Genomic DNA, 25850 nt, shown 5'->3' on the forward strand with positions numbered 1-25850 from the left:
ATAATAACTTACTTTAAGCGCTTTGCATATGTGTCAACACAAGTCCTCATATTCGATAATAGTTCTGCTATGGATGGTGAACTTCCGCCTGAATTCTGAGGCTGAAGCAATGAAACCAGTTCGTGTGAAAGTGATATTGCTCTCAATAGCTGAAGAATGGCACGATAAAGAGGAATGTGTCGGGTTATATCGAGTACGGAATCGTTTCGCAAATAGGAACTGAGTGCTGGAATGAGACACGACTGTTTCAGTAAAGATGAAAACTCACTTGGAAGTTCGTCCGATAGATCAGCAATTTCATGATATGGCATTTCATCGTCAGTTGGAATATAATCACCCGGATTAATATAACTTGCAAGAACCTTTTCAATAAGTCCAAAAAGTCGAGTGACAACATTATAAATATATGAAAAGAATCGAATAAACGAACCTGCAGTAAAACTGTTACATGTTCTTCTTCGCTTTTTTGACGCAATAAAGCCTGTTCAACATTCCACGACTGTGTTGTCGAACCTGTTCCAAATCCCGTACCTTTTGCCCAATACATGTGACCTTTGTCATCTGATGTGGGCAGAGAAGAATCCTCAATAATATTCAGTGCAGTTTTCGCTCCACTATTTGAGATCTATCGAATATATTATTTTTTTAAAATTAGAAATAATATACATACATATATTTATATATTATAATATATCAGTTATTTACCTCGTTTTGAGAATGGCTTAAAGGGTATATGGGCGAATGATGCGTAAATATACTTAAACAATTCAAAACTAAATGCATTGCACCAACTTCAATTACCATGCGCCTCAAGAGCATGCCGTCATCTGTGGTCAAGGGTGAACTATCCAATAGCTGTCGGAAAACTTCAAACGGCAATGTCGGCAATGAAGGCGCTAGTGACAGACTATAAATGTCATCTAGAAATAGAGAATGATTAATTTTCTCTGTATTTATGTTTATCACTTTTACGAACTAACTTCCTTCTCCATCTCCCGTTACTCCTAAAACAAGTCGAAGAAGACACTGCGCTCTCAACTTATCTCGTAAGAGAACATCTGAATAGGCGGGTAGACGTAAGAACAGTCCAAATGCGGCAAGTGAATGTTGGGGCACTGAAGTTATAGTGGCTTGTTTGGCAGTTGGCTCCGACAAAGGATCTTCAAGATCCTCGTAGATATCATCATTTGGTTCTAGTTTAACCCAATCATTCATTGGTGGACTTTTTTCCTTCTCTGGGGCCGAATTTTGGTGTTTACGTGAACTAACATCTGGATAAACGGTTGGCAAATACTGGGCTAATAAGGACAGGCCACCTCTAGTGGAGAAACGCTGTAAGGGTGATGGCAATGGCTCTACAGACGACGTCTTTATATAGGAAGTCTCATCAAGAATGTCCAAATTGGCACCCTTGCCTGTCACCTGTAGATATGTAATGGAAGATTATTATTATTTATTATTGTGTATGTATGTGTATTAATTCTATAAATATAATTTATTTTTTGCATTTGTTTATACTAATAAGTGAAAAGTATAAAGTTATAGCCCTAATAATCATATTATATTTTATTTAAAAATGTTTTGTTACAAACCATATCAAGAGTTATGCATGGGTTGGATAAGGAATGTCCTTTCTTTTGAAGAGTGGCCAGCAACTGCGAAATTGTCGTATCACCACTAATAAATATATCGGGATAATCTCGAAGAAACAATTGTCCACCAGAATTCGCAACACTTGACGATGAATTCGGTTGTGTGAGGAAATCCTCAAAAGTAACAAGCTCTAAAAAATTTAATATATTTATTTTATACATTACAGTTTGTTAAATTTGTGGTATTTACTTGAAAAGTTGGATATTATATCCTTGTTATCCTTACTAGCGGCCGCAACTTGATTCTTAGCATCTTTAATGCGTTTATCTTTGGCTGTAACTCCAGCTGCTACACTCAAAAACTCCATGCCATTTTCCAATCCATTGAAATTAATTGAGATATCTTTGTAAGGATCGTTCTGATTCTTATCAGCATCATCATGTTTAAGCAAGTCACAGTGTGTATTGTTTGCCAAACTAATTCCAGGTGCTACATTACAACTGCCGTCGATTGATCGGATTTCTGAATTCATCGTAGATAAGAAATTACTGTAAGCTGTTTTCAACAATAATAAAGAAATTACACCCAAACCTCGTTTTATGCGAATTTAAATTTATGCGTTTTCAAAATTCTAAAAACTTTCTTTGCAGAAGATTTTAAGGAAATTTTTCGACCACATACATTCAAAAAAGTTCTCAACAAAGTACTGCTCCTTATTTTTTACCAATTCCGGTTCGGATTTATAAAGTATTGTTCAAATCCTTTGTACATAAAGAAAAATTATTTTTTACTTTTTAGAAATTTTATATATTTTCTTCATTATTTGGAATTCGTATTGTTTTGTGGTTTGTTTCCCTTCTTTTTCTTTATTTTTTAAGGCTTCAGCAAGGGTTAAACTTTTGTTGATTTTTTATATGCGATTTTACTTGACTTTTAAGGGATTAATTTGAATATTCTCGCTTTTTATTTAACCTAATTATTTGATTTTGTATGGAGCTAGTGTATCGTTTTGTGCGAATTTAAATTATATGAAACGAATCAATCGCATAAAACGAGGTTTAAGTGTAAATGGTACAAAGCACAAACATACATGCATACGAAAAGCTTTTAAAATAATATACTATCGGACGGATTAAAGAAAAACTATATAGGACAGGAAAATAAGGGGTTTGCTGTGGAATTTTAAATAACTAAATTAAAATTGGCACATAACTTCTCCTTACTATTTTTAATAAGGTAATTAAGTTAAAAGTCACCATAAATATCGTGTGCACTAGGCGAGAAAGCTCACAAAAATTAGTTTTTTTACGAATATCTCACTTACAGGAGTCAACAAAATCGAACTTTTTGTATGCCTTTTAAATAAAAATGAATGTATTTTCACCCGCTGAGTTCACAAATCGTTATTAAAATTTTCGGTTAGCTCCTGTTTTCGAGATATTGCGATTTTATTATTTGCGACACTTTTTGGAAGTTTTTACTGAATTTTGCAGAACTGGAACTAAATTCATAAGTTTTTTAACGACATGGAAATCTGCACAAAATTATCTCTCTAAAGAGTATATTCATGATGACAGTTATTGCTGCACTGCTGCACTACAACTAGATTGTCTTGCAAGGAAGTTGAGCTTTTTTGTTTTATCCTTATAACAATAATTTGGGCTAAATAAATTTGAGTTTTTCCATAAATTACTAACAACTCAAACCAATAATGCCATTTATCGATTAAAATTGGAAATTCGATAAAAACGCACTGAAAATTTTCGGATTGAATTCAACATTTGTTTGTTATTTTTACATACTCATGAATCAGAAATATTACACAAATCACAATCGGTGCCGTAACGTTGTATGTCGTAAGTTTTCACTATTCTTTACGTTTTGTGTCAAAAATTTTAGTCTGCGAAATATTAATACTTAGTGCTTGTCATGATGTTTGTGAGGATCTCATTGCTTCCAAGGTTTCATATTTGTATATTTATTTTATTTATTTATTGAATTTATAAATTTATAAAATATACTAAAGAAAGGCGCAGGGTAACTAGACCATAAAATATGAAAAATTTAAAGTTAGATTAAAAAAAAAAAAAAAATTAAAACTATTTACCAGGATGCACTAAGTAAGGTGAAATCGTTAAGGCAGCTGATTTTTATTTGTTTATTAAAGTGCTTGGATTGTGTCAAAATAAATTAATTTATTTTTATTCTAAAAAAAAAAATTATATTTGTGTTTTCAAAGCAAAAAAATTTAAATTTAAATTTATGAATTAAAATGTTCATAAAAAGTTTTCAAATAAGAAAACTCTGATGAAGAAGCATTAAAACATTGTCCTGCTGCAGATACAAGCTAAATGTAACGACGGTTTTATAGGAAATATTGTGAAATATACAAAAAATATTTCTTTCCAATGTTTGTTATTTTTCAATTTTAGAAATTTCATTTTGACAAAACCCAACTCTAGGCAACAAAAAAATATTGTGTTTGTTGCCGAAACGCTCTCACCTTACTTATTACATCATGCTATTTACAAAATTAAAAATATGTACACTGAAATATGTATTAGGATACTAATTTAAATATCATAAATATTATGTATATGAAAAGATTTTTTATTTATTCGGTAACTGATGTGGATCAGAGCAATGAAGAATCTTATCCAATGAATTAGCCATTTTTGACCTTGGGCATTCTTTCAGGACATGGTAAACATTCGTAACATGATGACAGGTGCTGCACAGAAGTGGTTCTGTTCGGTTATAGAAATGTTGAGAATTAAAGAGCGCCTTACCAACTCTTAATTCTATACACTGCAGCCTAGTGAAATTTTCATAATATTTAGGCCTTGTACATGACGTATTATGCTGTCTATGAAAACATCCGGAATTATCCCACTTAAGTTGCTGTTGTGATTTATATGTTATCTTATAAATATTGTTCAAGACATGATGGTGACAAGGGACTTCAATTATGAGCGGAAATTTGATTGCTTCTTTTGCTGCATGATCTGCAAGCTCATTACCAGTTATGCCAATATGAGAAGGAATCCATAAAATAAGAATAGGCTGATGTAAAGCTGGATTTTTCAATATATTGTCATAGATATCATTTTTATCTATATAATTAATAGGCAAGACGATTTTTTGTGACCCCTTTTACTCTTACAGTATACATCTGATCTTGGCAAAAAATATATCATTTTAAAGGTATTTGTTCACAGATGTGAACAATATATATATTAATGAGATCGGTTCAGAGTTTTAGGAGCTATAAGGGTTTAAAGTTGTTACTAATACATAGAAACAATAGTCACACGTACGTATTCTTGAAATTAAAAACAAACAAAGCTCTGTTGCTGTTTTCTTTTTGTATTTTGCATGATATTTGTTTTTGTTGTTGTTTTTAATAAGATTTTTGTAAACAAATAAGTATGTAAACAGGCTTAGGCAATGCGAAAATAGGATTTTATTGCTTTATATTTTTGTTTAAAGTGCTAAATTGTGAATGAGATAATGATCTATTTTGTTACAATATCGTTACGATTGTTACCAAATCGAAAGGAATATTTTTATAAGAAGTAGGACTTCAGTTTTATATTCAGAGTTTTCGATTGGAAGTTTTTCGTTATTTAAACTTTCCAAAATAGTTAAATTGAAGGACATTCCCGAGGAAACAACGAACTGGGAATATAAAAACATGTGTAAATAATGCTTGGGGACACCTAGAGATATGCCAAACAATGTACTAATATTGGTGTTTGACCTGGAAAATTATTGGTAGGACATCAGTACCGGAATTCAGTAATTTTTTTTTTTAATTTTAAGTATTGATATCGTAAAGTAATGACAAATATCAGTTACATTAACGAATTTTCAATTCCCTAACTTTTTAACGAACGTAGAACATTTTAAAGACAAATATCGGAAAAATATAAGAATGTCAAAAGTTATGTATTGAAATATTTTTAATTATTTAATTATTAGTTTTGATTGATTTGGAAGATTTAAATAATGGATTAACGAATTGATTCAGTGTCAGTAAGAAATAAAATGCATATCGTTATGCGCTTCTATATGAAGGCTAATAAAAGGCCGATTAATAGGCCTCATAGAATATCTACTATTAAATTCTATTAGAAGACATTAAAATTGAATAAAAGTATGTCTGCTGAAGTCTTTGTCGAGTGTTATAAGGGAGAATTTATACAGCATATACATGATGGATGGACTACTAATGACATCCAAATAAAATTTATTTATAATTAGATAAGACATTATTTATTTTAAATATTTTTATTGTTTTGACAAATTCTTTAGAACATTTCAAATACTTTTGTAAAACAAGTTGTAAAACTAATTTTGACAATTGAGGTTTTAAACTTCTGATGGGACTTTTACTAAAACCCATCACAATTTCTAAAAGAAAACATTATTCAAAGCAAATTATACACTTTGATAATATCAATAAAGTTAATTTTTTACCACAGATTTGAACTACAAAAATAGGGTTTTATTTTAGCTTATTTATGCAATTTTTCCAGCATTAGTTCTGGTCGAATTTCGACCGCTGGACGAACTCTAGTTATAAAAAATGCTCTTGACAACACTGAGGCTATCGGTACATATTATGGCTCTCGAGTCCTTCTGAATAGCATAATAAATTGCTGCACTGGTAGCAGCAAGTTCAGCCGAAAAAACACCAGCATATACCGGTAATTGACTCTGTCTTACAACTAACCAATTTGAGTCAATTTGATATTCCACCACAGCATAAGATGTTAAGAAGATTGTTTATTTTTCGTAATTTGAAAGTTACCAGTTTTACGTTTTCATTCCATAATATGTTCTTCGTAAAAATAATACCTAGTATCCTCATTTAATTAGCACAAGTAATTTCATAATTGCCAATAAAAACAGTGGGATTGCAACACTTTCTCCTTCTACAAACATGTAGCAACTCGGACTTGTTTTCCGGAATTACAGCACCTCTAGAAGTGGCCCAACTTTGTATTTTATTATTCAAAGGCTTAAGATTGGCAGAAACAGCACGTGGTGTTCCAGATGCGACTGCAAATCAATGCCCGGGATTGCCTCAATCGATTTAGCCAGAGAATTGACATATACATTAAACAGAACCACTGATAACGGAGAACCTTGCGGAACCCCATTATCCAAATGATGCATGGAAGAAAAATACCCATCAACTTTCATCTTCAACATACGATTGGAAAGGAACGAATAAAGTCATCATTTGGATCATCATTTGGAAAGGTACACCCCATTCAATCATTTCATCCAAAACAAAAGTGGACACAACACGGTCGAAAGCTTTTTCTATGTCTTCCGATAACACCACACTATGTTTTTTCCTAGCTAAATTTAGCCTCAATTTTTCTCAAGTTGGTGACACATTGTATGAATGCCGCGTTTGGGAAAAAATGCGTGTTGTGCATAAGAAATATTATCCACAACTAGTTTTACAAACCTGGTCGAAATTAATTTTTCCAAGACCTTTGATAAAACAGGTATCAGGGAAATAGGACGATAACCTTCGAGTCTGTTCGGTTTTTTTCCTAGCTTTGGAATGGGTGTAAGAAGAGAAAATTTCCAGTCATGCGGATAAATGCCACTTTTTAAGATATTATTGTATAGCTGTAAAAGTCTTCTTTTCAGTGGAATTGGTGAATTTTTAATCATTGAGTATGTTATTCGATCACTTGATGGTGTTGTGCCTTTGACTTTACTGAGTACATGATTGAGTTCATCGATGGTAAAGTCATCACAAAGATAATTGTTTGCACCCAAAGATGAATCATCTTGAAGTGAGATGTAAGAACGCTTTTTCGTTATTATAGCAGTATTAAAAATTCTATCTGAACCAACCGAACACCAATACTCTGCGAATTTATCTGCAATATCACTTGGGTCTTCAATACTAATATTACCATCAAATATAGTGGGGAAATGACATCTTCTTTCAGCCTTAATGTTATTAACTCTAGACCACAATGTACGTACATCTAACAAAGGATTTAAAGAATTCCAAAAATTTTCCCATGTAGCCCGCTTTGCAATTTTAGATTCTTTTTTCACCAAAGCTGTCGCTCTCCTATAATTTATGGCATTTGTCGGACTTTTGTGTCTCATTTATTCCCTATCAGTTTTGCTATAGAAGTGTTAAACCATGCAGGGGAGTCTTTATCATTAATTTGTTTGCTCTGCGGTATTGTTTCATTGGCAGCTTTTCTGATAATCCTTTTTATTTGGGCAGATTCTCTATTGACATTGGTTGATTGAGAAAAATCCTCCAAAATTGAAGTTATTTTCGATGAATAATTAGACCAGTTAGCTCGGTTTTCCAAAAATTTAGGTTGGAATCGTTTTCTATATGTAATTTTATTGTTATTAATTAAAATCGGAAAATAAAGTGGACCAAGTAAGAGAAGAAGCTAAGTCCCCGGTTGCCATGGAGACATCAACTGCAGTTAGGGTATTTCGTGTACTTAGGAGTGTGGGTGAACCATCATTCAATATTACCAAACTCAAATCATTAGCAAACTCTTCCCAGATAAAACCATCCCCTGATGTAGACTGAGAACACCTCATTATCAATTCTTGTTATAGTATTAACATTATTATTAGTTAAAGAAATATCACATTCTTTATAAATATTTGTAATATTCAAATTACAATTTCCTTTAATCGTTACAGTCTGAAACAGAAGCTCACCAGTTGATTTAATGTTCTGTATTACATTAATATTATTCTGAATTGTATTCTGAATGTAACGGGATTTTCAGTTAAAAAATAATGTTCTACTGTTTTGTTAATTTTGTTGTTAGTGTCTGGTTCTATAGCTTTGTTGATTTTGTTGTTGTTGTTTATGTTGATGTTGTCGATTTTTTGTTGTCGCTTGAGTTGGTGTTGTTGTTAACGTTATTATTTTTCTTAATTTCTGTTGTTTTTTTTCTTATTATTAACGATGTTTATTGTTTCTGATTCTTTTTCGTTGAGAGCTTTATTATACCCTCCACCACCATCAGTGGTGATAGAGGGTATATATAAGTTTGTCATTCCGTGTGTAACACCAAACAATATTCATCTGAGACCCAACAAAGTATATATATGCTGGGTCCTTATGAAATTCTGAGTCGATTTAGCTATGTCCGTCTGTCTGTCTGGTTAAAACACGCTCACGTTAAAACTAAGCAAATGAAATCAACCAAATTCACTGAGAATATTCATTGTTTTCCTAAGCAGTTTGGTATTGAAAATCAGCAAAATCGGTTCACAACGTAAAAAGTTATGAGTAAAAATTTCAGACTACCTCAAAAAAAATTAAGTTTTTTTCCCTAATTCTTGAGTAGTTTTCTCAGAAACTACCAAAGATAATTCGACAAATTTTGTCACAGATTATTTTTTTTATCTATAGATTAATTATGTTTAAAATTGTAACAATCGATCCAAAATTTCCCATAGCCCCCATACAAAGGTACATATTCCCGGAAATTAATTTATCGTTAATAACTTCCTCAAATATATCGGTATCAACACAAAATTTTGTAAATATTGACATTATATAAACAGGAATCAAAACTACCGATTTAGATCTGTACCGGTCAACAATTGGTCATAGCTCCCATATAAGGTCCACTTTCGAAAATCACTTAAATGAACATATTTTATTGATAAATAAAGCTATCGGGATAAAATTCGACATGAATATGTTTTGTATATACATAAATCATTCCACGGAATTTTTTTCCGGATCGGTCCATAATTGGTCATAGCTCCCAATAAGGTTCACATCCGAAAATCACTTAAACGAGCATAATTCATAGATAAATAAAGCTATCTGGATAAAATTCGACATGAATGTGTTCTGTGTGTATATGAATTACTCTACGAAATTTGTTCCGGATCGGTCCATAATCGGTCATAGCTCCCATATAAGGTCCACATCCGAAAATCCCTCAAATGCGCATAATTCATTGATTAGGTAGAACTCGAGGTGAATATGTTCTGTATATAGATATAAATCATTCAGTGAAATTTTTTCCGGATCAGTTCACAATTGGTACTAGCTCCCATATAAGGTCCACATCCTAAAATCACTTAAACAAGCTTAATTCATTGATAAATAAAGCTATCGGGATAAAATTCGATATGAATATGTTTTGTGTATAAATATTAATTACTTTACGAATTTTTTTTCGGATCGGTCCATAATTGGTCATAGCTCACATATAAGGTCCACATCCGAAAATCACTTAAATGCGCATAATTCATTGATAAATAAAGCTATCAGGGTAAAACTCGACGTGAATTTGTTTTGTACATATAAATCATTCGTGAAAATTTTCCACATCGGTCCATAATTGGTTACATTCCATATAAGGATTTTTTTCAGCATCGGTCCATAACTAGCTCCCATATAAGGTTCACTTCTGAAAACCACTTAATATCACATAATTTATTATTAAACTCGACATGAGTATGTTCTGTGTATAGATAAAACATTTTGATTATTTTTTTTTTCGAATTAGTCCACTATTGGTCATAGTTCCCACATATGTTATCGGCAGGATCGGAACATAATAGGTCGAAAAATAATCGGTCGGCCCTATAACTTTAACCATTTATAACATATTTATTTTGGGTTTTAATAAAAAGTAGTTTGCAGGTGGAGGGTATTTAAGATTCGGCAGTGCCGAATATAGCATTCTAACTTGTTTGTATTTTCTTTTGTAGGTGGTTGATCACTTTTTGTATTGGAATTATTGTTACGTACTATGTCAGATAATGTCAAACAGTTTTTAGTGAATGATTTAATTGTATGGATAGATGGATTCTCGTTGAAAATTTTCCAGGCCTCTCTTACAGTGCATCTTCTATTTGCCTTTATAATGTTACCACAGCCGCACCAGTAGAATAAATTTACCGCCTTCTTTATACTCTTCACCTTCGTAAAGGTACGTTCACACCTATCAAATATTTAACGTTTTTTATCAAATATTTGTTGGCTGTAATGTGAACATAAAATATTTTTGAAGAGCAAACAAAATATCACCTGTTTTTCGTGAAACATTTTTATTTGTCAACCTACAAATATTTTCTTAATGTGAACACAATGTGAACACCAAACATGAAACATTTTTGTTAAACGTTAAAGAAACTATTTAATAATATTTTTTACGATTTCATAGAAATTTCTGCCTAAAAACAAAAAATTAAATACATTTTTATTTCATAATGTGCTTAAAATGAGTATTTCTATTTTGACGTTTTGTTTGAAGAAACAAAGCCAAACACAATTCAATACAAATAGTAAATGTTTGTTTGCACGGTGTTCACATTACAACAAATAATTTCGTAAAGCAATTGACGGATAAAACAGTAAAAAAACAAGATTTTGTTTGCAGGCAAAGAGAAACATAACAACAAGAACAGCTAATGCGCAACCAAACCAAAAGCCAAAAATATATGTGTTTATATTTACTAAAAAGCTATATCATTGAATAATAACTTCTATATATTCTAAAATTTCATTTAATATTGTTTTTCATCAAAATTTTACCACAAAAAAATACAAATTACATTTCAATACCTTGTGCATATGGAAAAGAGATAGATAGACTTGCATAAGGTATTGAAATTACATTTCAATACCTTGTGCAAGTGGAAAAGAGATAGATAGACTTGCATAAGGTATTGAAATTACATTTTAATACCTTGTGCAAGTGGAAAAGAGATAGATAGACTTGCACAATGTATTGAAATTACATTTCAATACCTTGTGCAAGTGGAAAAGAGATAGATGGTGGATCTTTACTGTCATGTTGTTGCTATTTAGTATAGTCAATGTAGCGAAAAACCTTGGTTGTTTGGAACGGTTTATAGCGATTTCAAAAAAATCGCTATAAGCCCGGAAATAACCAAATTATAAATAATTTTCATTAAATTACATATCTATAAAATTGAAAATTATAGAGAATTGTTTATTATTAATATATTTTTATATCCATTAATATAATAAATAATTGTTTAAATAAATTGAGTAATAAATTAATTAAATAATTTCTTTCTAAACTATAGACTAGATTATAACCTATAGACTAGACTATAAACAATACTATAAACTAGAGTATAGACAAGACTATAGACTAAACTATAGCTTGACTATAGACTAGACCAGCGGTTCCCCCGGTTTTTACTTCGCGGACCCCTTGAGGAATTAAATTCGCGGACCCCCATACATATTTTGATATCTTATTGTTCTAAATATGTAATTGTTCATCCGAAAATTGTCATAGTCCATAAATCCCAAGGTCAAACAGATGTAGATATGTCATTTCTATAAAATATTCCCGTACATTGAGAGTAATTAATATTTCAGAGAAGTTTCAATTGCCTGTTTTTGAAGATAGAATGACTTCATTGTTGAAATGTTAACATGATGTTTAATTTTATGATCGTGAGATCTTTCACGTTCATTTTTCTTTAAGGTAACGAAAAGGTTTCTTCATCAAATATCGTCGACATGTGCTTAAAGAGTCACGTTGCAAAATTTTTTTTGCGATTGCAGACGGGTAATCTGAGTATGTTAGCTAATTTTTCGGGAAAATAATATAAGAAAGTTGAACTTCTTCGATATTGTTGCGGAATGCGTTTATCCGCATAATATATGACTTGAACTCTTTGCGAAAGTACTGTGAATTTTACTGCATGGTTTTGACTATTTATGCATTTTCTGATGTTAATTTAATAATATTGGTCGACAAAATCAAGTTAAAATCTGTGTATCACGTCGGAATGGAATATTTATATTTAAAATTACCTGGATTAACGTATTGAAGACGAATAAAGAGTCACCTCTGTTTCGGAAATATATTATTTTAGTCCTTCCAAACAAGAACACTTTTGTTTACAATTTGACAAACTTAAATCTGCGATAAGCTTGTCCTTGAATTATGAAATGTGGCCTAACTTCATACTCCGAGATAACAGTATCTCTTATTTAATTGTAATTTGGGAACCGTTGGACTAGACTGCAAACTAGACTATAGATGCATATATTATATAGTATGTTGTTACCAACCAATAAATAACAAAACAAACAACAAAAATAATAATTATCATTAATTTACGCAATTGCTTGAAATTCAATTAAATGTCACAACTTTGTCTCAGATTTATATTTTATAAAAAATAAAATAAAACCAGTCATATAAGCGACTATTTACATTTTTGTATGAGGTGATAACACTCTTTTTCAGAAAATAAACAAAGAACAGCTGTCATTGACGCTGTTTGATCTTACATTTGGTTTGCAAGATCAAATAATTATTTTACCAAAATGACGTAAATTATTTGACTTTTGGTGTTCACATTGATGAAACAATGAGAAAATATTTATTTGCCAGCAAATCAATTTGTTTTATGAAAATCATCCGCATTGCTGTTTGTTAACATGAAATATTTTATGTTCAGATTCGACAAACAAAGTTTTTTCAATCGTGTTATATATTAATATTATACACTTTTATTATAAAAATTTAATTTTAAACCTAATAAAAATAGTTAAAATTAAAACAAATTGCCAAATTGTTTTTTTCTTGCATGAAAATATACGATATACTGTGGCTGCAAAACATGTGTGTGTTTGAACCAAATTATTTTTGCACTGTTTGATAAAACAATACCATCAAATATTTATTCAAGTCTGAACATGTAATAAATATTGCATTTGTTTGACGCAACTTTATAAATATTTTATAACAAATATTTGGACCAAATATTTTACAGGTCTGAACGTAGCTTAAGAAGGGTATATATAAGTTTGTCATTCCGTTTGTAATTTATATAATATAATTTTCCGACCCTTTAAAGTATATATATTCTGGATCCTTATAGATAGCGGAGTCGATTTAGCCATGTCCGTCTGTCTGTCTGTCTGTCTGTCTGTGTGTATGTTGAAATCAGTTTTCAGAAGACCCCAGATATCTGCGAGATCCGAATTTTCAATAATTCTATTAGAAATACGGTCGAATAGAACGCTATTTAAAATCAGCCCAATCGGCCCATAAATAACGAAGATATGAGTAAAAATCCGAGACCACCTCTGAAAATTTCATCAAAAATTTACTTTTTTCGTGCATGCTTATACAAAACAATAAACAAACAAAAACAAAACACAGTATCAAACGGTAAATTTTTTTTGTTATTGTAATTCTTGTTTATAAACACAAAGCAAAGAATGAACATCACGTTACGTTGTTATTGGCTAGAAACATGAAATTAAATATGTAGAGCCTGGATTAGGCGAGAACACATTTAATGGAACTTTTTGGTACTTTTTCGTTCTACAAAAGGTACTTTTTGAATTTTCTATAATATTGAACCTAGAAATATGAAATTTAGCATGTAGTGCCTTGAATAGGTAAGAACCTATAAAAGGGGACTTTTTGGTACTTTTTCGTTATACAAAAGGTACTTTTTGAATTCTCTATAATATTGAACCTAGAAACATGAAATTTAGCATGTAGGACCTTGACTAAGTAAGAACCTATAAAAAGGGATTTTTTGGTACTTTTTCGTTCTACAAAAGGTACTCTTTGAATTTTCTATAATATTGAACCTAAAAACATGGTATTAAATATGTAGAGCCCGGATTAGGCCAGAACACATAAAAGGGGACTTTTTGGTACTTTTTCGTTCTACAAAAGGTACTTTTTGAATTTTCTATAATATTGAACCTACACTGAAAATAATCCATGCTTAACTTTGCCAAAAAAATTTCGTAAATACTTTTTTCGTAATATATACGAAAATTTCGTGTATAATACGAAATATTGTTTAATCAACTCCTTTTCTAATTTTACGAAAGTACGAAAACCTGTCGTAATATCTTTTTTCGTATATATTAAGAAACTTTATTTTCTTTTACAAAAATAATTTCGTTAAGGCATGTAATATTTAACGAAAGTAACGAATTTTTTTCGTAACAAGATTATTTAGTAATATACAAGAATTATTTTTGATTTCACAAAAAATTATTTTGTTACGATTTTTTTTTTTTTTTTGTTATTTTCGTAATTTTAAGGGAGTTAAATTAAAAGTAATTTTTAATTTACAGGAAATTAGCTGCCTAATTTCCTGTAAAATTTTTTATGTTTTTTTAAAAAACATAAAAAATTGTTTTTTTTAATTCGCAATCTTTTTCTAAATTTACAATAATTATTTTAAAAGAACTAAAATATTTATGTCTTTAAAAAAAATCGTAAAATGAACAAATTTTTTTTCTAAAATTATATAAAATTATTTTGCATTTTACTAAAATATTTCGTACAATTTCGTATATATTACGAAAGAATTTCGTGGTGCGAAACCACGAATCATTTCGTACAATGTACAACATTTTTCGTGTATATTAGGCATGGATTATTTTCAGTGTAGAAACATGAAATTTAGCATGTAGGGCTTTGAGTAGGTAAGAACCTATAAAAGGGGATTTTTGGTACTTTTTCGTTCTATAAAAGGTACTCTTTGAATTTTCTATAATATTGAACCTACACTGAAAATAATCCATGCTTGACTTTACGAAAAAAATTTCGTAACTACTTTTTTCGTAATATATACGAAAACCTGTCGTAATATCTTTTTCCGTATATATTAAGAAACTTTGTTTTCTTTTACAAAAATAATTTCGTTAAGACATGTAATATTTAACGAAAGTAACGAATTTTTTTCGTAACAAAATTAATTAGTAATATTCAAGAATTATTTTTAATTTCACAAAAAAAATATTAATTTTAAGCGAGTTAAATTAAACGTAATTTTAAATTTACAGGAAAATAGCTGCCTAATTTCCTGTAAAATTTTGTTTTTTTTTTTTTAATTCGCAATCTTTTTTAAATTTACAATAATTATTTTAAAAGAACTAACATATTTATGTCTTTAAAAAAATCGTAAAATGAAAATTTTTTTTCTAAAATTATATAAAATTATTTTGCATTTTACTAAAATATTTCATACAATTTCGTATATATTACGAAAGAATTTCGTGGTGCGAAACCACGAATCATGGATTATTTTCAGTGTAGAAACATGATATTAAATATGTAGATTAGGCCAGAACACATAAAAGGGGACTTTTTGGTACTTTTTCGTTCTACAAAAGGTACTTTTTGAATTTTCTATAATATTGAACCTAGAAACATGAAATTAAGTATGTAGAGCCCAGGTTAGGCCAGAACACATAAAAGTGGACTTTTTGGTACTTTTTCATCCTACAAAAGGTACTTTTTGAATTTTCTATAATATTGAACCTAGAAACATGAAATTATGTATGTAGAGCCCGGATTAGGCAGAACACATAAAAGTGGACTTTTTGGTACTTTTTCGTTCTACAAAAGGTACTTTTTGAATTTTCTATAATATTGAACCTAGAAACATGAAATTTAGCATGTATTGCCTTGACTAGGTAAGAACCTATTAAAAGGGACTTTTTGGTACTTTTTCGTTCTACAAAAGGTACTTTTTGAATTTTCTATAATATTGAACCTAGAAACATGAATTTAAGTATGTAGAGCCCGGATTAGGCCAGAACACATAAAAGGGGCATTTTTGGTACTTTTTCGTTCTACAAAAGGTACTTTTTGAATCTTCTATAATATTGAATACTTTTTGAATTTTCTATAATATTGAACCTAGAAACATGAAATTAAGTATGTTGAGCCCGGATTAGGCCAGAACAAATAAAAGGGGACTTTTTGGTACTTTTTCGTTCTACAAAAGGTACTTTTTGAATTTTCTATAATATTGAACCTAGAAACATGAAATTTAGCATGTAGGGCCTTGACTAGGTAAGAACCTATAAAAGGGGACTTTTTGGTACTTTTTCGTTTTACAAAAGGTACCTTTTGCAATTTCTCTAATATTGAACCTACACTGAAAATAATCCATGCCTAATATACACGAAAAATGTTGTACATTGTACGAAATGATTCGTGGTTTCGCACCACGAAATACTTTCGTAATATATACGAAATTGTACGAAATATTTTAGTAAAATGCAAAATAATTTTATATAATTTTAGAAAAAAAATTTTTTTTTTCATTTTACGATTTTTTAAAGACATAAATATGTTAGTTCTTTTAAAATAATTATTGTAAATTTAGAAAAAGATTGCGAATTAAAAAAAAACAAATTTTTATGTTTAAAAAAAACGTAAATTTAAAATTACGTTTAATTTAACTCGCTTAACATTACGAAAAAAACAAAAAAAAATCGTAACAAAATAATTTTTTTTTGTGAAATCAAAAATAATTCTTGTATATTACTAATTAATTTTGTTACGAAAAAAATTCGTTACTTTCGTTAAATATTACATGTCTTAACGAAATTATTTTTGTAAAAGAAACAAAGTTTCTTAATATATACTAAAAAAGATATTACAACAGGTTTTCGTTCTTTCGTAAAATTAGAAAAGGGGTTGATTAAACAATATTTCGTATTATACACGAAATTTTCGTATATATTACGAAAAAAGTAGTTACGAAATTTTTTTTCGTAAAGTTAAGCATGGATTATTTTCAGTGTAGAAATATGAAATTAAGCATGTAGAGCCCGGATTAAGTTAGAACGTATAAAATGGGATACAATAATTTTTCTGGAGAAAAATCTGCCTTGAATAGAGTTGAGGGTTTTATGCATTTCTATCTTCACCGGAACATTGAAATTTCTGCGCTGATTTCATATGGGATGCTTTGATTAACAGATCACCACTCCGCATTTCTGTTATATCAACGTAGTCTCTAGAAATAAAGTTTAGTCCTTTTTCTATTTGGAATACATTATACGAGGAAAGTGGCTTAGTTTCAGAGGCATTTGTAGCTGGGATTGTTGAAGCTACTAAGTATCGAGGTATGTGGTCTTCATTTCTTACAACTTCGGGTAACGGTACAAAATCATCAACTCTTAATCTCTTATTTTTCTTGTGGGAACCTGTTATGATTGGGAGTGTCAGTCCCGTTCATCCTGAAAAACTCCTTATCAACCTTTCCAAATTAAAAGTCTTTTATTTTAATTTAACTTAAATTGAAAAATCGATCAAAATCAAAATGGCAAACTGAATATCTCAGTAGAAAAATCCAAAACAGAATAACCGCTAAGAAAAACACGAAGTTAGCACGGCGATTGCCTGTCGAAGACTGATGATATTTGTATATTTATGTATGTTTTTAATATCATAATGTAAGAAGAACAAATATTGTTAAAAGTAAAAGAAAATACATTAACCAAAAATCACGAATATATTTCAAAATATTTCACTAAATTTTTAACGAATTTTTAATTGTTATTTAAAAATGTTATTTGTTGGTACTATATTGTAAAAAGAATTCAAACTCATTTACCTTAATTTAAAGTTACAAGGATAAAACAAAAAGGTACAATTTTCAAGTCTCTCTGCAGGACATCCAAGGTATTCTAAAATTACTGTCAGTATGATCATACTGATGTTATTAAACAACTCTATGAATATTGGCCCGATTCTGAGAAATTAAGTAAAAATTACTAAAAATGCCTTAAATAACGTTTTTATAAAAACCACAATATCTCGGAAACTAGAGCTAACCTGAAATTTTCATAACATTTTTTTCCAGCGGGTGGAAGTACATAGAAATCAGATATTTTTATTTAAAAGGCATTTTCAGTGTTGTCTAGTGTTATTAAGCGTCGTACGTGTTTTGATGCTATTACATTTGTTATCGTTTCAAAATATATTAAAATTTGAAAATATCGGTGCAATTGAAAATGAATGCACTATAAGTTGAAAACAATTAATGATGAGCGAATTTAGTCTTCAACTAATATTGAAAATTTAATTGTCTACAGAAGTACAGTATCATTTGAATGCGTAGGAATCACAATAAGCTAGATATTTGTAAAAAAACTGATTTTTGTAACCTTTGATCCCCAATATCTCGCTTAGCGTACATAGAATTAATGGTGACTTATATAGTTTGTATAGTATAGAGTTTGTTCTGAAGACCGGTTTCCAACGGAATAGTAAGAAATAATCTTGTTTCCGACCTCTAAGCAAAAATTATGAAAAATAGCAACAACTTACCCGATAGGCAATTCTGAATAATTTCTTGGCATTTCGTATTCGCGCTAACAGAGAAAAGCAAATGATGATTGCTAATACGTTTTGCTGGATGGTGATTAACCAATGACATTGAAACGCTGCTCGGTGAAGTAAAATTATTGGGTAATGTCGTGGATGGGATATTGGCAGACATTGGTAAAAACGGTGTGAATGGATCTTTTTTCTGTAGTGGTTGTTTGCTTCGTACAGAAATCAGAATGCGCTCATTTTCTAGCAACAACTGCAGAACGAGTTGACGAGTAAATCCAGAAATTGTTTGTTTTGAACTGGTCTCCATAACATTAAGTCCTAGCGATACGGATGGTTCTCTTATTACTTCAATTAATAGCATTGTTAATATATTTTGATTATTGGGATGACAGGCGGTGACTCTCGCAAAGAAATTTATTGTAGCACGTTCTACACGTATAAATGCTTGTTGCGTTGGCTCTCTACTAATTATTGGCGTAGTCGGAACGAAATTTATAGGTCGGTGATTACAAAGAAGTTTTAACAACGGTTTCCAAAATATAGAGCCTTGTTGAGTACCCAACCAGTCACGCATATGTCCCTCCGAACAGCACTCAGAAAAGAAATCAAGTATTTTTGATACTAGATCAAATGTCATCAGTTGAGACCTATTTGATTCCATGTCACTATCTGTTTGCGTAACATCCATTTGATCCCCAGCAACTTTGTCTGCATCAGTCATACAAGAAGAGGATGGTGTAGGATTCGACGAAGTGCGCTGTGTCGCAAATTGCATTTGGTCGTATTTCAATGTTTGGTGCACACTTTCTTCCGTGAGCAGAGAAGAACAATACTCATATAAGGCATATGCTAATAGTTTGGGGAGACCAGAATCAACTAATAGAAATATGGCATTTGGGGATTGACATGCCATTGCAATGGTTGCTAAATATGAGGGACGTCCAAATAATGTTGTCAAGTTATCTGCAGCCACATTTGCATACCAAACTCTTCCGCTGACCTCTTTGTTGTCATCTGTCAAGCCGCATTCATCATTTCTGTCTCCCGACATGTCTAAATCGGGGTCGGAATGCGCTAAGGTGACATTAAGCCTTGTCAACAGATGAGTGAAAAATTTGGGTTGAATATAGCAAAGTGAACATAGTAATGAATCGAATGCTATTTTCAATGGCTCTTCGTGGTCCAGTCTATCAATCCAATGCATGCAAGCATCGAATACATTTTGAGAAATGTGTTCACCAAAATTAGCGACATAATTCTCTGCATAAATATACCAAAGAATAGAAGCAATACACTTTACGAAACCGCTCTGAGGATTATTACACCGCCCACTGTTATTACTACTGTAGTTCATTTTTAATTTTTCAATCCATTCTAAGAGAACCAGAATTTTATCTACCACATATTCATCTTTGTTGGTACACAGTTCATACAACAAGTCGCAAATGCTCTCATTGGAAAGTTTATATACTGAAAAGGCAAAATTAATGCCGTAATGTCGTAAGCAAATGAAATAAATTTAAAAAAGATTTACACATTATTAAAACTTACTTTGTGGAGTAGTTCCCCATAATAAAGTCCGTATTAGCGAAAGACAAAGTTCCCGACTATATGCTCCTAATTTTAGTAATACACATTCAAGATTTTGTACCGCTGCATTTGGAATCATTGGCATAATATTCATCAACGAGCAACAAGCATCTAAAAATCCGGGATAAGCAGCAGATGCTCCAATAACATCAGCCGCCAATTTAGATTCACTAGGCACCATAGATGCTGCACTATAGCACCGTGATAAAATACGAACCCATCCTACACTCGTCTTGGCAAATGAATCGTCATCTATGGCATGATCAATAGCCAATGCTGAACTATTACAATTTGAACCGCTAGCAATACTCGAGTTATTTGTTTGTGATGCAAATATGGTATTGCCCAAGACTGCAATTTGTGTTAAGCCAATGCTGGTACTATCTTTGGGCCTTTAATAAATAACAACATTTATCGATAATTAGTTATGATAAGGTATTGATTAACAAACGATTTTTTAAATATATGTTTTATGTATATATATATAGAGATTATTTAATCATACCTATATAGTCTCAGGACAATACTAGTAGCTATCTCTGGTTTCGATAACTTTAAGCGAATACAAGTCATTCCAGTTGTTGTCAAAGGAGGCCCGACAGGCACCGGTCCTAGCCCAAAATCTCTTGAAATTTCTAAAGCTACAGCAGAAGGACATGAAGCCAGTGTAGGAGCATGAGGTTGAAGTTGTACCTCGCGTAACAAAATAGCCGTAGGTAAAGTTATTGTAAGATCTGCATGTGATTCATTCGGATAAAACATGTAGCTCCAGGCAGGTGTACGTGGTCGTCGATGTGATGCCACGGGATTCATAATAAGAATATCTGCCGATTGAGCAGTATCATTTTCGGCAGAAATTGTGCAGAATGGGGCAAAATTGATTAAACCATCTTGCAAGAACCGATGATTTTGACTTGAACTCGATGATTTCTTTCCATTTCCATTCGAACACGACTGCGAAACCAACTTAACTTTCGTATTTCTTGTCATATGCTGCATTATCATAGAAATCTATAAAACATAAAGAGTGCAAATTTTACATTAAAGTAAAACGCAATTTGTTAATTACTTACCAAACCGGGCTGAACATTTATTAGAATTTTGTTCAGTCTCACCAAATTTTTGCATATTATTTCAATACCTCCTAACTGCGTAAATATTTGTACAGCCGATGAAACTTCAAGGACTTTAGATATGTACCACAACAATGGTTCAGACAAATGCAAACGTGGTAGTGATATACGCTGAGATGTACCTAAAAAGACAAACATATGTAATTTTAAATAATAATGCGTTCACTGAGCCTATGCATATTATAATGCTTGATAGATCTTTAATTTTGATGTAATTTAATCTAAACTTTAGTTTTAAATAATGGTATACATATTTAAGGAAATATTCAATATACATACACGCTTCCAAGTATTGACATATGGGAGCTACAATTAAACGGGAATTTGACGCTTTTTCACACAAAGTTATAAGCATGTTAAAAACTGCATCAGCCGTAGTTTGTGGTTCATCGAGCAAAAATGTTGAATCAGCTGGTTTAACACTGTATAAAGCAGATGAAACCATTAAGGTAAATGATGTGCTTGAACAGTGAGACAAAGAACCTAATAAACGTTTCATAGTTGGAAAATGTCGCAGAACTGGAAAAAATTATAAAATATTTGTTTTAAGCTTAAATCGCAAAAATTTATATTAAACAGATTACCTGTATCGGCTATACATGGCGTTTTAACACGATGGCCGTCAATATTTAATTGTTCAGCTTTAGTTTCATCAGTTTGGCAAATGTTGGTAAGTTCTTCCTCTTCAGGAATGGCGACATCCTAAAATTTTAATATAGAACACGCAATTAACTATTTAGTTACATATGTACATACTTCTGCTTGGAAATAGTAAATTTAGTTATAAATTAAATAAAAATGATTCTTACTGTCAGTTGTCGTGGCAGTTCTGTTTGTATCAAAGATGAGCAAAGTTTAAGCAGGCTTATAATAAGAGAATTATCAGATATCGGACAATTTTGCTTAGAGTGGTCGGATCCTAAAACATTGGCAAACAAACTACTAAATGAATTACTGGCATTGTTGGTATCGGATGTTCGTTGACACTGGATTTTATCGCCATTAGAAATATTATTAAAGACCAAAAATGCTAGAAAGATGCAGATGTAGAGTTAGTGATTTTTATGTTTAGTTTATTATCAATTTATACTCACAAACACACTCTATAATATTCAATGAAATATTTAGATCCGCCTTATCATTAGGCATTATTAATAAGTCACGAACTAATTGGCTTTGAGCATCTATTGGACCCAATTGATTGCTTATTGCTCCGCCAGGTTGAACTAGTTGGAGAATCACGTGTAGAAGAGTATCTTTAAGTTTTCGTTTGCAGGATATGACACCATCAGCAGACTCGCCTTTTCGATGTAGCCAATGTAAAAGTTCATGCAAATGTTTACATATTGTAGGTCCAGCCTAGACAAATCAAAATCAACAAATATTTTTATTATAACACAATTAAAATTCATGTATATCATAAATAATTACACATCGGTTAGTGATAATAACTGAGCTCATGCCATAGCCGGAGAAAAATCTTAGCAACATTTTTTCAAAGTTCTCATCGTTAATAATGACTTCATTTATACGAGTACGATCTTCCTCCTCATGAGAAAATGTTTGAGAATTGCACGCTAAGAGGAGACACTGAAAACCCAAGCACCACGTACGAAGTTTAACATCGTTATACCAAGCCAAAGCCAATAGGAGTCCTTGAATAGCATTTGCGCCAAATGGTATTTTTGGAACCTCGCTATTTGAGACACCAGAATTGTATGACTTATCAGCAAGCTCACTATTTAGAGTTAACCACATCTGCAAAACTTGTTCCAGATGTACCCAAGTTTCCTAAAAATAAATTAGAATTACGTACGACATGATAAATTATGTAAATCGTAATCATACTTCTAAATGCAAGTCTGCAAGTATGCAATCAAAGACGCTTTTAAACATGTTGTACGTATTTACGCCACAATTGTATTCTGGACCAGACCAAATATCGGTAACATAGTCTGGCCAAACAGCAACTTCTGGCGAGGCCGTTTTGAATTCACTGGCTGCAATTTGAGGCAATGATGAATACATATCCAGAGAGGAGACCATAGTAATGCGTCGTAAGTCCGTTTCAACATTTAAATCAAGACCGATATCTAAACGTGAGTCCATTGCACTAGATATCGATTTACAAAAGTAGTTAACTGTATTCTTATTCATGTTGTTGTTATCTTTCTTTGGCACTGCTTTGTTTCGCTCAATAATATCAATGTCGTTTAAAATCTCATCGAACTCAGTATCTTCGCATTCAATTAATGACGGCAAATATGGATATTTCACTCCTAAAATCACATGACAATAAAATTTGATGCAGAATTATTATTTGTGTTATATATGGGGCGAAGAAAAGTCTTTTGCTTGCATAGATTACTATTTCATCATACAAATTTAAAAAATTATAAAATCTTAATAATTGAACAATATTTTACAGTCTTTTAATAGAGATAATTTAATAACATAACTTTACTATTAGAAGATGATTTCAGCAAAAGGCTTTTTATCAACCATACTAAATAATGTAGAGTACTTACCATCCGAATATTGCATATCGTTGCTTGATGTTTGTGTAGAGCCAGATTGTGGCATGTACAACGCTAAAATTTTAAATGTAAACATTATTATGATTTATCTTGAGTGAGTACATTTTGTTTAAAGGAAAATATGAAAATTTCAACATTTATTGGTAAAATAAATATGATTATGTATATTTATGAAACTAAACACATCAAATTCATTTTTTTAGCAGATTCCCGTCCAGTATGTCGTATTTAATAGTAGCCGAGAAAAATAAATTACTTATTTCTCATCTGAACTTAAACTATATTGTTTACTTAGTTAGTTAGTTAGTTTGAAAGGAAGATGTACATATATACATCAAATCCGAAGAAATACACCTAGGCCTCTATCGGGCCTGTTGTGCGCTCCTTAACCAGTGCCTCAGGTGGGAATCGAACCCACCATCTCCGGTCTACCAGACTAGAACACTAACCACTAACCCACCGGAGGCCACATTGTTTACTTAACACACGAAAATAAAATATGTTAATATAAAATTTCAATAAAAAGATTTGTTTGTTTTTTTTTACGCAAATGTTCCTATTTACTTCTCTGATACGTAAGATTTGTCTAAATATATATATTTAATAATTTACAACTTACATGTATATGCTGCAAATAAATCTTTTGTTTCCTGAATACTGTCCAATGGACGTATACCATCATTTGTAGGAGTAGCATCGTTATCTTTAAAATGCCTATCTGCATCCAACAAGTCCTTTATAAATAGTACATATAAAACTAAAATAAGAATTTTGCTTCCAGACATAGAATATGGTACTAACTAACCTGTAGTAAGCAAGTAATAGCATGAACAGCCCATGGTTGCTGTTGATCATTCCACACAGCCATACGAATCAGGTGTTCTAATTGGTTTACGGTTATGATCTTTGAAAGCTGAACTGCAGGTCTGCATGCGGAAACGAGACGTGCAATTACCTTTTAATAAAAGAAACGATAAGTTAGGATATAATAAAAGAACATTTTATGATAGAACTTCATCACCACATCCTACTCACTTTGCATGTAAGCAAAAATTGGTCCATATTGCACGTGAAATCCATTTCAAGAAGCAGTGCAATTAGACCACGTATGACAATCAGGATATTATTAAGACGAATGTTCTTGAGACCTTTATCGAAATTATTTTCAGGTTCTTGATTAACGTCTTTTGGAAGTTTTGGTAATATAGTATTTTTGTTAGTTTTGCTTGAAGACTTTGGTTTACCAGTAAGTTCCATGAAAATACCAGGATGCTACAGAAAGTAAAACAAAGTTAAATATTAAAGGCAAGAATTTTCAATATTCATTCTTACTTACTTCATTCTGTATCATATAGATTTTCTTGCCCCAATCAGTGTATGGTTGTACGCTGTATTTATTTTGCTGGATAATTCTCTTTTTAAAACAGCGCAATTGCTTTCCCGAACTGTTCGAAGACTGACCACGAGTTTTAGCAAAGTCTGTTTCACAGCTCATAAAGTCCCATCTATTAGCGGCTATAAAAGAAGAGATTACATATTTTATCATAATAATTTAACTAAAAACTAAAAACTAAAAACATTTATACATTTATCTTTGCGATCATCCAGACAAACTGAAAGGAATAAGAGTAGCCATGTTATTAGTTGCAAATCGGATTTGGAACACAAGTTGCTAGTGTCAGATTCAATGCCAGGCATATTAAAACCTCCTCCTGTGGCTTCTTGATATCGAGGAGAAATTGGAGCCAAAAGCTTGGCCAATGTTTTCAACACAGAATCAATTACTATAGACCGACAATTTCCCATAGAAATACTTCGTCTTCCCAAATAAGTCAGTAAGAAGAATATACTAAAGAAAA

General features: G+C 31.3%; 1 protein-coding gene across 2 annotated transcripts in view; it reads right to left on the minus strand.

The window, feature by feature from the left end:
* LOC119615971 (baculoviral IAP repeat-containing protein 6) overlaps nt 1-25850 on the minus strand; it is a 43188-nt gene that overhangs the window by 2172 nt on the left and 15166 nt on the right. Inside the window, exons 15-36 of one of the 2 annotated variants that reach the window (XM_037972044.1) lie at nt 25578-25840; nt 25328-25506; nt 25027-25263; nt 24797-24946; nt 24611-24725; nt 23983-24045; nt 23303-23733; nt 22886-23245; nt 22549-22813; nt 22264-22484; nt 22039-22156; nt 21734-21973; nt 21395-21576; nt 20827-21332; nt 20283-20713; nt 18723-20201; nt 1843-2148; nt 1593-1783; nt 981-1422; nt 706-920; nt 431-625; nt 13-362 (exon numbers count right to left, since the gene is read on the minus strand). In XM_037972044.1, coding sequence (XP_037827972.1) covers nt 13-362; nt 431-625; nt 706-920; nt 981-1422; nt 1593-1783; nt 1843-2148; nt 18723-20201; nt 20283-20713; nt 20827-21332; nt 21395-21576; nt 21734-21973; nt 22039-22156; nt 22264-22484; nt 22549-22813; nt 22886-23245; nt 23303-23733; nt 23983-24045; nt 24611-24725; nt 24797-24946; nt 25027-25263; nt 25328-25506; nt 25578-25840 — 6939 coding nt within the window. The remainder of the gene's footprint in view (nt 1-12; nt 363-430; nt 626-705; nt 921-980; nt 1423-1592; nt 1784-1842; nt 2149-18722; nt 20202-20282; nt 20714-20826; nt 21333-21394; nt 21577-21733; nt 21974-22038; nt 22157-22263; nt 22485-22548; nt 22814-22885; nt 23246-23302; nt 23734-23982; nt 24046-24610; nt 24726-24796; nt 24947-25026; nt 25264-25327; nt 25507-25577; nt 25841-25850) is intronic. The other variant, XM_037972045.1, reaches the window with a different exon arrangement.

Source organism: Lucilia sericata, unplaced genomic scaffold (genome assembly GCF_015586225.1).
Source record: "Lucilia sericata isolate MDLA Ls3-8-SP2 unplaced genomic scaffold, ASM1558622v1 Contig000051F_arrow, whole genome shotgun sequence".
Lineage (NCBI taxonomy): Eukaryota > Metazoa > Arthropoda > Insecta > Diptera > Calliphoridae > Lucilia > Lucilia sericata.